Raw genomic sequence first — 13,433 nt, 5'->3', positions numbered from 1 at the left:
ACATGTTTTACTTCATGAGCACCAACATGTGAGTGCTGCTTACGGACATGGAAAGCTTCTAGGAAGATGAGGCCGCAAAAGAGAGATCTCAGTGTACTCTTTACACTTGGGATATTTTGCGGTGGGACCAGGCATCCAGGTGGAGGTGCTCAGAAGTGGTCTGAAGAGACCGGACGTCTTCGCCTGCCTGTCCCCTGCCCTGTTGCCAGTGCGTCCCTCTCTCCTGGCTCCTCCTGACCCCCTCGCTGTCCAGTCTCTTTCATCTAGTAAGAGTAAGAAGAGAAGCTCCTGAAGACAGAGCTCCCTGTTCTCCGTTCTCCTCCACGACGTGAGCTTTGTGTCCCTTCTCTGCATCTCTCCTGGTCTCTTAACCCCCAGTTTCACCGGAATTGCTCTTGCAGTTGTCACAAGTGACAGTCTGGTTGCCAGATACAAAGTTTTATCCTTTCGGTTCTTATCATGGATGTTTCTGCTACCTTTGAGGCCGGCCACGTACTCCTTCAAATTTTCTTTTTCTGTTTCACTGACTATTTCTCCTTCGTCACTTGTCTTCAGTGGGTTGTCTTAAGAGAAGCGTCCTAATTGTCGTTCCCTGGAGTTCCGTCCTTGGCCCACTTTTCTGTATACTTGCTGTGTAGACGGTCACATCTGTTCTTGCCCTTTCAACTAGGAACGATACCTCGTTTTCTCAGGTCTTGACCCTGAAGTTCAGGTTTATATGACTAACTGCCTTCCCCTTCACTGGTTCCTCAAATTCAGGTATTTGAAACTAACCTCACTGAGTCCTACCAAACGGATACTTTAAATATTCCTCAAATCATTTTCCATCACTGCCCTCATTGAAACCCCGTGTCCTGCCTTTCTTTTAGAAATGTATTCATAAATAATACATCTCTCTCCATCCATGTTTGACTGTCTGAGAACCTCCACAGGTAGCAACCCTACTGGCCATGTCCGCATCTGATCTTACCATCCCCTCCTGTTTCTTGGCTCCGCCACCCTTGGGAGGAAAGCGCTCTGGCTTCCTTAGCAGGACATGGCGCTTTCCCGGCTGCAGCGTGGTTTGTTTGCGTTCCTCCCATACTTCACATTCCAAAGATACCTAATTCTTTTCTCTCCCTCCATGCTGTGGTGTTGTCCTCTGTCCCCTAACCCTTCCCAGCTATCTCCTTTGCCTGACATTCTTCTTCATGTCTTACTTTTTCCAGGCGGCGCCTGGAACCTCCTGAGTAGAAGACTTGATTCTCAGTTAGCTTCCTACACAACTTCCATCAGAGCACGTTAGAGACGCTCTCACTGTGACTGTGGGTATAGACTACGAGCGCGTTTCGGCAGGGAATTTGATCTTTGTCCTTTTGCAATTTCTGCTGCCTAGCACGATGCTGTGCACATAGTAGACCTCAGGTTTTTCTTGATTTTAACTGATAAAAAGAGGGCTAGAATGAAAATCATGTCTGGTGCCTCTGTTTCCTTGCCTGGAAAATGAATGTTGAGCTTGATATGTTTGGTTGTTTCCAGCCTTAAAATTCTAAAAGACAGAACTAAAATACTCTTACTTAAGGAAGGTTAGGGTTTGTTGTAGAACAGTAGCAACCCTAGAACAGCGCTATCTGATGAACTGTCGTGATGATGGAGATGTTCTAGCTGCGCGGTTCCGTATGGTAGTCACCAGGAACATATGGCCATTAAGTCCTTAAATGTGGCTAGCGCAACTGAAGAACTGAGTTTTCAATTTTCTTTAAAATTATTTAATTTAAATTTAAATACAGTTTCATGTTACTGACTCTGGTAGCTCATAACAAGAAAGATTAAAAACATTACTTTTTATCATGACTGCCTCTCACTAGCAGTTATGTAATAAAATACTGTCATCATTGCAGTAACCCCGTAACACAGGAAAGCTTTGATTCTCAGAGGACTCCCCATACTTCCTATCTTCTCACTACTCACTTGGGTTAATTTTTTTATGTTGTACGGGATAAGGTCCTTTTTCCCTCGTATGGATACCCAGTTGTTCCAACCGTATTTATTGATAAAGCTGCTTTCCTCATTTAAGTACATGGGCACTTTTGTCAGAAACTGATTGACCGCATGAATATATTTGTTGTTTCTCTCCTTTGCCACTGACCTGTTTGTCTATCTCAGTGGCAAGCTGGAGTCTTCACTACTGTAGCGTGACAGTAAGCCAGACAGATCCTCCAACCCCTTTCTTCCATAGTTGTTTTGGTTATGGTAAGTCTGAGTGAAATAATAATTAACAAAGGCCAGATAGTTAATTTCAGGAATACTAAATTGATTCATCATTCGAAAATCAATCAATGTGATTTACCTTTTTTGCAAACTAAAAAAAAGAACAATCATATAATCATCTCTGTAGATGCAGAAGCAGCAGGTGACCAAACTCATCATCCATTCATAAGACTCTCAGCAGAATAGAGAAGGACAGTGCCTAGGGTGGTGAAGAGTGTTTACAGGAGGGCTACAGTCAGTATCATCATTCATAGTCAGAAATTTGAGTGCTCCTAAGATTGGGAACAAGGCAAGGAGATCTGCTCTCAGCATGGCTATGGAGATCCTAGCAAGCACAGTAAGACGAGGAGAGCAAAATACATGTTCAAAGTGAGAAAATACTTTTTATTTGTAGATGACTTTGTTGGATAGGTGAGGAAGAAAATCCAAAACATCACCAAAACAGCTAGAAAGAAGGTTTGCACATTTGGAGAATATATGGTCAATAATAAAAATGAACTGTGTTTCTAATAGTAATGAGTAATTGGATATTGAAATTCAAGTAAGAATTTACAGTGATATCCAAAAATACTTAGGCACTCATTGTATAAAGTATGTGCAAGATTCGTGTGCTGAAAACTGTGAAGCATTGCTAAGCAAGATTAAGACCTGCATAAATGGAGTGATATACTGTGTTAATGGATTGCATAATTGTCATTAATAGCGCAGTTCTCTAAATTCAGCTGTAGGTTAATCCAAACCAGTCAAGACCTTAGTAGGAGCTTTAAAGGTGCCTTTAGAAGAAAAGTTGATTAGGCTTGGGTCTGTAATGGGAAAAAACATGTTCTTTTCTATTTAATAGAAATTGGGCAAACATTCTAAAGTAATTTCAGAGAATTCTGTCACCTCTGAGAGAAAGTGAAGCTATAAACTACATGTTATCTTTGGTAAAACAATACTTAATAATTACTAAGTATAATATTATGTATTTTAAAATATTTTACATATATTAGCTCGATCCTTAAAACATGTGATTAGCTACTGTTAATCCTGTTTACCAGATTACAAAACTTAAGACATAAGGATAACTGACCTAACAACTAAAGCTAAATTCTAACACATGCTGGCTCTATGTCCTGTTTCTTAACCGTGACCTCAAGTTGCCTTTCCTGTTTCAATTTCTTTCGTAATTACCACTGAGCTTTAGTTTGTACAAAGCTGATATTAAACTCTATAATATTGCTTTGTTTAAGTGGAAGGGTTTTTTAATTTTTAAAATTTTTATTAGTCCATCTTTGTAATACTTAATGACTGCATTCGTGGTGGGGACTTTGTGTGCACAACACATCCTGGTTCTTTTTACTTCCCCTTAAGTGGAAGCTTAGACACCCAGAGCTCTGTTAGTCACTGTTCCCGCTGCTGTGCTTAAGAAGGGTGCCAGTCGGGTGTTTGGTGAAGGCACGCAGGATGTTTAGTATGTTAGTCAGAGTTCTCTAGAGAGAAGCAGCAGGACACATACAGAAAAATAAACGAGAGGGGATTTAATAGGGGAATTTGCTCATACAGTTATGGAGGCTGAAAAGTCCCACAGTTAGCGTCGGCCATGGAGGGAGCCAGGGAAGCAGCAGGGTAGCTGAATCCAAATCTGGAGACCGCAGGCCTGGGGAAGTCACTGGTGTAACTCAGCTGGATGCCGAGGGCCCGAGAACCCTAGGCACCACTACTGCCAGCCCTGCACTCCAGAGAGAGGCTGGTGAGCCGAGTCCGATGTCCACGAGCAGAAGGGGTCCCAGGACTTGGAAGCTGAGTGGGTGCTGAGACGGTGGCTTGCTGCCGTCTGCAGCTTCTGTGTCGTCCCACCCCTGGCTCCTTGGATAGTGCCCTCCCATACTGATGGCAGATCTTGCTCCGCATGGTCCGTGGGTCCCACGTCATTCTTCTCCAGAAACACCTCACAGACACACCCAGAGACTGCCTTACCAGCTCCCAGGGTATCTCTTACTCCAGTCAGAATCCCAGTTTATATCTGTATAAGAAAGGCTTAATGAAAATTAAGTGTATAATGGAAAATGCGTACTCTTCATAATTTACATATTAATTAGCATAGTGTTATGATGACGGTATTTTCCAAACTAAAAATCAGGGATTTTATGCCTTTTGGATATGAAAGGCTTTTTTTTTTTTTTTTAATTTTTTTAAATGATAAAGAATGAAAACACATTAACAAACACACATAAACAAAACAACACCCAAACAGTGGGACATGGTAGTGCACGCCTGTAATCCCAGCACTCGGGAGGCTGAGGCAGGAGGATCGTTGCGAGTTGGAGACCAGCCTGGGCTACAAAATGAGCTCAAGGCCAGCCTGAACTGCATAACAATACCCTGTCTCAAAAAGACAAAAAAAAAAAAACCACCCAAACAATAGAAGCAATACAGTTTCAGACAAGGTGATAGGAAATTAACAATAGTTATTGTATTTCATATTGTTATCTTCAAATTGGTTACTCAGTTAAACAAATACAGGCATGTAAAATTGATCAAACAATTAAACATTAACTGTTCCTTTCAATAAAGCTATAGAAGTCGGTAGTATGACTCAGTTATCCTGTGTGTGTGTGTGTGTGTGTGTACATACACATATTTTTTCCCTTCTTTCTTTTTGTCTTTTCCCTCATCCCAGTTGTTCCCTCCCTTTGAGCAGTTTCTTTCCCTTTCACAGTATCTATTATACTTTTCAGATTTTATTTACTTTTGCAGGTTCCTACACTAGTGAGACAATACAGTATTTACACATGCAGGTCTGATTTATTTCACTTATGAATATGATTTCTAGTTGCATCCATTTACCTATGAAAGCCTCAAGTTTATCTTCTTTATAGCTGAATAATATTCCATTATGTAAAAATACCACATCTTTTTTATCCATACCTCATTTGATGGGCATTTGGGTTGCTTCCACAATTTAGCTATTACACATTGAGCAGCTATAAACATGGGTGCACATATATCAGTGTGGTATGTTGTTTGTAATTCTTCTGGAAAAATACCCAAAAGGGAAATAGCTGGGTTGAAGGGGACCTCTAGTCCTACTTTACTGAGGACTCTCCAGACTGATTTCCACAGGGGTTACATCAGTCTACACTCCCACCAACAGTGGAGAAGGTTTCCTTTTTCTGTCCAGCATTTGTTATTGGTTGATTTCTTGACGATAGCCATTCTCTCTGGGGTGAGATGAAATCTCAGAGTTTTAATTTGCATCTCTCAAATGACTAATGATGTTGAACATTTTTTCATGTATTTATTTGCCATTTGTATTTCTTCATCTGAGAAGTATGTATTCATCTCAGTTGCCCATTTTTTGATTGGGTCTTTAAATTTGAGTGGGGGTTCTTTATATGTTCTGGATAGAAGTCCTTTGTCTGAGGGGCAGTTGGCTAAAATTTTTTCCCAATTTGTGGGTTTTCTTTTTACTCTGTTGGTGATTTCTCTAGATGTACAAAAACTTTTCAATAAGATGAGATCCCAGTTGTTGATTCTTTGAAGAATTTCCCGTGCAGTTTGGTTTTTGTTCATGAACTCTCTGCCTACCCCTGTGTCTTCAAGATTTTTACCTACTTTCTCCTCTAGTAGATTTAGTGTTTCTGTTTTAAGATTTAAATCTTTGATCCATTTTGATTTGAGTTTGGTGCGTGGTGATAGACATGGGTCTAGATTCAGTGCTTGGCATGTGGTGAGCCAGTTTTTCCAGCACCATTTATTAAAGAGGCTGTCTTTCTTCCAGTGAACTTGTTTGGCCCCTTTGTCAAAGATAAGTTGGCTGAGTGTGTTTGTGGTTGTGCCTGTACCTTCCAGTCTGTTCCATTGATCCTCAGGTCTGTTTTCTTTGCCAATACCATGCTGATTTTATCACAGTGGCCTTGTAGTATAATTTTAAGTCAGGGATTGTGATGCCACCTGGAAAGTCAGGCTTTAAAATACATAAAATCTTTTAAATTTGGAATTTTCAGGCCATGAAGTAACTTTTTAGTCTGGCACCAGAATCACATCTGGAACTTTCTAGAAATTACTCCTTTGTGTCTGTCTTCCATATTCTAATACAGTGTGCAGTTATATATTAGAGTGCTCTAAAAATAGTTTTAATGTGTGTCTTAGTTGAGACCCACTAATTTATGAAAGTAGATCAGACTGTCCAAGAGTTGGACCATTCGAAAAAGCCAAAACTTGAACACCGTGTTTTAGTAAAGGCACAATGATTATCAGCACAGTAGACATCTATTCTGAAGTCTCTCTGTCTTGCTTATCTGAGAATTTTTCCTTCTCTCCGTATTTTTTACTGTTATTCTCTCTCTAATCTTAGTTGTGCCATGGCTCTGGAACTCTGTGGTCCACTGGTGATCAGCCACTTCACCTTGTCCCCCCACCCTTCCCTGTACAATCTAGACTTTCAAGTTACTGTGGTACGCATGCTAAAATTATTGGAATATCACATTTAGGCATTCCTGTCTGTTGTTGTGACCGAGGGCTTCAGAGTTAGCAGCAGATGCCTCAGGTTTGCGGCTGAGGAGTATAAGGGTCCCTTAAACTGAAGGGAATGAGAGAGCCGTGAGAAGTAAAATTACTTGTGCTTCCTTTCTTAGAGCCAAAGTTGAGTTTGAATTAAAAAGAGATTATCTAGTGTTGGTTAAGTTTTACTGTAAGTAAAGTTCAGCCGAGGAAAAAGATTGAGTAACCCAAGACAGCACAATTAATTTATATGTAAGTAAATGTACAGTTCAAATAATTATGTATATGGTTAAAAAGCAGTGAGAAATAGCACTACAGGAAATACAATCTGTAGAAAAACAATTATTTTACTTCCTATGCTTCTTATTGAAAATATAAACCACGTAGTTGGTTTTATCTTTCCATTCAGTTTGGAGATAGCTGAGCAAGTTGTTTGAGTTCCTTTTTAAAACGCATTTCCTATTTTCAGCTCCTTCTCTATATTGCATCAGTAATGTGCCGTTAGTAAACTTACTCTGTTTTTGTTTCCTCTTCAATGAATTTCAGTTAAAGAGAAATTGACTGCAGATCCAGACAGTGAAATAGCTACAACCAGCCTAAGGGTTTCTCTACTGTGTCCAGTAAGTATTACCTGATAACTTGCTTTCAAGAAGGCTTAATGTATATTTCCTCTTCTCCAGTATCTGAAAAATACAGTATGTATGTATGTATGTATGTATTTATTTTTGATCTTCTTTGAGACAGGGTCTTGCTGTGTGGTTCAGGCTGGCCTTGAGCTCACTTTGTAGCCCAGACTGGCCTCAAACTTGGAATGATCCTCCTGCCTCAGCCTCCTGAGTGCTGGGATTGCAGACTTGCGCCACCACGCCCGGCTATAGTTTAATTTTAAAATATTCCTATTTTTGTTAGTTTATAAAAAAGAGAAAACTATCAACGGATAGGATTTGAATCTAAAAAATTCTCTACATTTAGTAAGACATCTAAATATTACCTTCAATTAATCACTGTCTTTCAAACTCAGTTGTAAAAATCACAAAACAAGGAGTGTTTATTGCCTTGAGATACTTATAAAACTTTCACTTTAAAAAATGTAATCTTCTGAATAAAAATCTACCCATAGTTACTAAGCCATTTTGCCAACAGTGGCTACAAACACTCATCATTTAAAAACTATTCTAAGCTGAATTTGGTGGCCCACCTCTGTAATCAATCCCAGCACTCAGGCTGAGGCAGGAGGGTCAGCACAAGTTTGAGGCCAGCCTGGGCTATTCGTAAATTCTAGACCCGCCTGACTACATACTTGCTATAACAAGTATAACTTGCTGTCTCAAAAAAAAAAGAGAAAAGGCAAAGATTAAAAACAATTATTCCAGGGCTGGGGATGTAGCTCAGCGGCATAGGCACTTGCCTAGCAAGCCTGAGGTCATGAGTTCGAGTCCTCGTACAAAAAAAAAAAGCAAAAAAGAACTCTTCTGGTCAGCTGAAATAATTGAAGTTGTTATGTATTGGAAGATTTTTTTAAAACCAGAAAATAAAGTGTAAAACAGCCATTTGTTTAAAATTAATATATGGTCTGCAGATTTAATCAAACTGTTAAACCTGTGGAGGGTAAATCTCAAAAATATGTGTTGTTAAGCTTGGCATAGTGGCACAACAGTCTGGGAGGCAGAGGCAGAAAGATCACAAATTTGAGCCCAGCCTGGGCAAATTGGCCAGCTTGGTGACTTACGGAGACCTTGTCTCATAAAATAAAAGTACAAAGGGCTAAGGGTACAACTCAGTACAGAGGCCCTGGGTTCAATCCTCAGTGCCACAGAAAGCAAAACTAAAACAAAATACTGTTGAGGTTTATTTTTTTTTTAAATACTGTTAAGGTTTATTTTTAAACTAATTCATTAGGTACACCAATAATAGGGACTGTATGTGAATAAACCTTTCCTGTGAAAATATATGAAAAATTAATAGATGGCTTTGACATTTTGATTGCCTTTTCTTCTGTAATTAAGTAAACTAGAGAGAATACACAAAGAATGAAAGACACAACTGCTTCCTGATTGACCTGGATTGTCAGGCCTGATTTGAAAAGTTTTGATATTAAAATCCTACTAACTTCAGGTGATGATGAAGTTACTGGATTTTTGCTGGTTTGGTTTTGTTTTTGGTACTGGGGATCAAACCCAGAGCTGCTTTCTCATTGAGCTACATCCTAGCCCTTTTTTATTTTTTGAGGTAGGATTTCACTAAGTTGCTGGTGTAGCCAGTCTTCAAGGGAAAGGAATTAATACAGGACACATAATTTAAAGAATTACTTTATAATAGTCCCCAAAAGAGTCAAATGCAAAAAATAGTGCAAGAAATCACTCGAAACACTAGAGACCCAAAAAATCCAGCTGAGGACCTGGATCCCATCACAGTGTCTTCCACGAGTCCAGCTGGAGGCCCAGAGCCCATGGCAATGTCTCATGCAAGTCTATTTCATGGATCTGCGCTGGGAAGGCCCAAAGGTCAGTGGTGGAAGCTAGAAAGTCTGCCAGCAAGCTGAGGGATCTGCACTGGACCCAGGAAGCAACACTCAAAAGTAAGAATCAGAACTCCCCAAAAAGAGAGCTGCAGCCATCCTCAGCGACAGCAAGGACCTATGCTACTCTGCTGATGAAGATAGCCAAGTTCATATCAGGAATACCAGCACAACAAGCTTCTCAGGAAAATCAATAGCATACCATCTTCCCCTCCAGAGCCAGGAAGGAATGCTCAAATCAGCGCTCCTCCAAAGTGAACCAAAGCCATCCTCAGCAGCAGTGAGGACCCAAGCTCCTCTGATAATGAAAACAGCTGAGTTCATATCAGCAAAACCAGTGCAACACACTTCTGTAGGAGAACCAACACCACCACCTCTTCCTCTCCAGTTTTCCTTTCTGTGCTGCCAGCAACAGTCCTCAGGTGGGCCTTCCGCACCCAGCGCTGCATTGATTAAGTTCAGCTGGGTGTTTCAAGTTTCCCGCCAGTTGTTAATCCACCACAGTTGCCTAGGCAGGATTTGAACTTGGGATCCTCCTCCCTCAGCCTCTGGAATTGCTGGGATTATAGACATGTGCTGTTGTGCCCAGTTGAAGTTACTGTACTTTTTAAATAAATAAATCAAGAGCGTCAGAAAACATTTATTTTTAAGAAAATTTATGATTAGAGAACAAGATCAGAACATAGTGAACTGTACTCTTTAAGAAACGGTTTGAACAGGAATGAAATCTTACTTGTCTTATATTGTAGTCTTTTATAATTTATAAAATCTTAAACACAATACAAAAAAGTCATTGACTCATGAGTTAGTTTATAATGCAGCACTTTTATGTAGCACTTTAAAAATAAAACCTTTTGCCAGGCATGGTGGTGCATACCTGTAATCCCAGGACTCAGAGGCCAAGGCAGGAAGATCCCCCATAAGTTCAAGGCCAGCCTGAACTAGCAAGACCTTGTCTCCAAGACAAGAACAAACGAAACCAAAAAAGACCTTTTTTAGGAGGAGGGGCAGTCGTTTAGGAAATTCCAGCTCATTTAAAAAATTGTGCAAGTTACAGAATAAATAAGCAATGAAGTGAATAAAAACCACCGAGCCCTGTCATCTTGCATATATTTTCCTATTCTTACAACTTCTTACTCCTCTTTTTATAGCCATTCTGTGGGTAAGGAAGCTACTTGGACTTCAGGCTTTTCATGTTATTCTTAAAAATTCTTTAATTAAGGACCCAGGCAAATGTTGTAACAGCCTATATTATAAAGGCAGTTAATATATCTTTGTTTTGTTTTTAACATATATAAAATTGGTTGAAAGACCAGGGAAGTAGAGTGGGAAAAAGACGACGTTCTCCGTGTGTATAAACACGTGTATAAGCATGTGTGTAAACACATCCTCTCATCTTCTTCCAAATCCTAATCTATCCACACCCCTTTCCATTGATCCTTGTCTTAGCCAAATTCAGAGAATAGGCTAAGTTTTAAAAGTATGTAGGCTTCAATTTCCATTCACATCACTGCGAGAAGTCTGACTTGTCTGTATTCTCTTTAAAACTGTGTACAGTTATGCTGATGTGTGTGATATTCATGGGACTTCACACTGGTATGAAGCATTTATTCAAATAAATAAGCACTGCAGTATGAATCTTCCACATTTTATTTGTGGAGCTGGTTTTGAGTTTTCTAGTTGAGGTGTTCATCCCTATACTATGAGAAAGTGTTAATTACATGTTGCCCCTGGCATTTCTTAATTTAATGGGTCACTTTTTAGTTTTTCTTTCCATGTCCCCGCAGTTCTCCATGTCTAGTTCCAGCAGTGTTAGCAGTTCATTCTCAGTTGGCGTATGCTTCCAAAATTCAGATTGTAAAGTAAAAACTATATACACACTCTATAAGTACAAAAGCTTCCATGAATTTCTATTTCGCTAAAGGGATAATCCCTTCACAGTTATTCAGGAACAGTAAGGCCATGTGTTTTAGGTATGTTTTTACTCAAAAGTAAAATACAGCAATGACAATTTGTCTATATATCATGTTTATAGAATAATAAAAGAGATTAGTTTCCTTTGAAATATGTAAATATGCTCTCACTGTGCATTAGAATTGGTCTTGTTGTGAGCCCAGAATAAATGAGTTTCTGTTGTTTGTGTGCCATTTAGCCAAAGGCAAGGAAAATAATTAAATTTGTTTTAGTTCTTTGAGAATTTCTTGGTTCTGATTTATTAGAAATAGAGCTGGAGGAATCGTTGAGAAGCTTCTTTGTGGGATCTGACCCAGTCCCATAACCCAGATACAGATGACTTGGAGTTGGGGGGTGCTCTAGACATTTGTTTATGAAATACTTGTTACAAAAATAGTTGTAAAATTGTTCTTAATATCATACTTCTTCCTGGTTTTTGCAAGAAAAAGGTACATATTTTATTAGGATTTTCAGAGTCCTTTTAATATAAGCTGGATTAAACTTCTATCCAGAATATTTTATCTTCCCGCACCATCAGTTATGGCACTCTTAGGGTAAGGTTAGTGGCACTAGAAATACATTTAATAGTTGTTTTCAAAGGGGTATTGTTTTCAAATGATGTAAATATCCACTGTGTCTTATGAAGGAAAAAGGGAGATTTGTAATCACCAGATGAAGATATTCAAAGCTTAGCCTTTTCCCTAAGAGTAAGTTAATGAAAATGATGGCCTATTTGTCAAATCAATTGATTGATTGATTGATTTTGAGACAGTGTCTCACTATATAGTTCAGGCTGAACTTGAACTCACCATGACTGTGTAGCCCAGGATGGCCTCGAATTCTCAATCCTCCTGCCTCAGCCTCCCAAGTGCCGGGATTATAGGTGTGCCATCATGCCTGGTGTCAGATAGATTTTTAAAAATTTAGTGACTTAAAAAAAGTCAGGAATATGGGGATTACCACATAATATTTTGTCCTTTTAAATTGTGGCAGCAAATCAGCAATGCATGTGGAAGTGAACTTCTGCTTTACTACAGCCATTCATAAATATCCTTCCTGCACCATTTATGTGTTGGTGTTCCGCAGTGACTCTTGGTCACCGAGTTCTCTCCCCTGAAGGATGTGAACTGACAGCTGCAGGTTATGGGGGTAAAGATGCGGGGAAGGAAGGCTTCTGGAGAATAACTGCTTCACAGAGTACAAATTCTAGTCTGTGGCTTGGATTCTGAAGCAGTTCTTAACTTACTGCCTCACCCATCGTCTTTATGAACCATCTGAAATAGCCTGTGCCTCTGTGGCTCATGAACTCTGTATGCTATTATCATATTTGTCTCGAGTTTTTAGCCTGAATCTACTTAGTATTAAGGCAATAATAAAAAAATACCTATACAGTAGAAATTTTCACTTTACAGTCAAGGTCTGACAAAAAAATTTAGCCTCGTGTAGTGATTCATGCCTGTAACCCCGCAGCATTCCGGGATGCTGAGGCAGGAAGATCCCCAGTTGTACACCAGCATGGCTGACAGTGAGACGCCATCTCAAAAGAAAAGAGGACTGAGGATGTATCTCAGTGCAGAGGCCCTGTGTTGACTCCCTAGCACTGGGGGATATATATGTATATATCTGTAGAAAAATTTGATCTGCTACCACCTGCCATCCCATTGTTTGGAGGCCGCTGTTGTGCTGAGACGTGCCTCATAAAGGGCTACGTACAACCCGCACACTTTGCATGGAGGGTTTCTCTTAGAGCTGCACAGCATGTTTGACCCGAGTCTCAGCAGCACACAGGATTGTCTTTCTGCTGTAGGTACATTTCTAAGTACTGGGGGCAAGAACACAGGGTCTGTTCTTTTGTTCTTCAGCACTACATCCGGTTGAAGTGTGGAGGAAACAGTGTTAATTTAAAATAGAAAAAGAGGACCAGGAAGGTTAAGTGCCTTTCCTAGAGGCACAGTAAATCATTGGCCGCAGAAAAATATTTAGGGTCCCAAGTGACAGTTAATTTTCTTGGTAGACTAAGAAAGCGCACATTTCCCTGAAATTCTTCTAAGCCAAGAATCTTTTCCTCACTTATGTCCCTTTTAAGCCTTTACAATTTTCAAGGTCACAGATATGTGGAAAGTCTTTGGGACACTTGCCAAATAGTATAGCTGTTAGGCCAGGGCTATAGCTTAGCAGCACAAGTACTTGCCTGGCAAGCACAAGATCCTGAGTTTGATTCCCAGTA

General features: G+C 39.8%; 1 protein-coding gene across 2 annotated transcripts in view; it reads left to right on the top strand.

Moving 5' to 3' along the window:
• Pias1 (protein inhibitor of activated STAT, 1) overlaps positions 1-13,433 on the top strand; it is a 94,305-nt gene that overhangs the window by 63,681 nt on the left and 17,191 nt on the right. For both annotated transcript variants that reach the window (XR_001235865.1, XM_005393682.1), the window contains exon 8: positions 7,282-7,355. Coding sequence is in view for 1 of the 2 variants with exons in the window: in XM_005393682.1 (XP_005393739.1) it covers positions 7,282-7,355 (74 nt within the window). In the remaining variant the exon portion in view is untranslated. The remainder of the gene's footprint in view (positions 1-7,281; positions 7,356-13,433) is intronic.

The sequence above is a fragment of the Chinchilla lanigera genome, unplaced genomic scaffold, assembly GCF_000276665.1.
Source record: "Chinchilla lanigera isolate Chin_1 unplaced genomic scaffold, ChiLan1.0 scaffold00049, whole genome shotgun sequence".
Lineage (NCBI taxonomy): Eukaryota > Metazoa > Chordata > Mammalia > Rodentia > Chinchillidae > Chinchilla > Chinchilla lanigera.
This window is presented reverse-complemented; position numbering and strand designations above follow the sequence as displayed.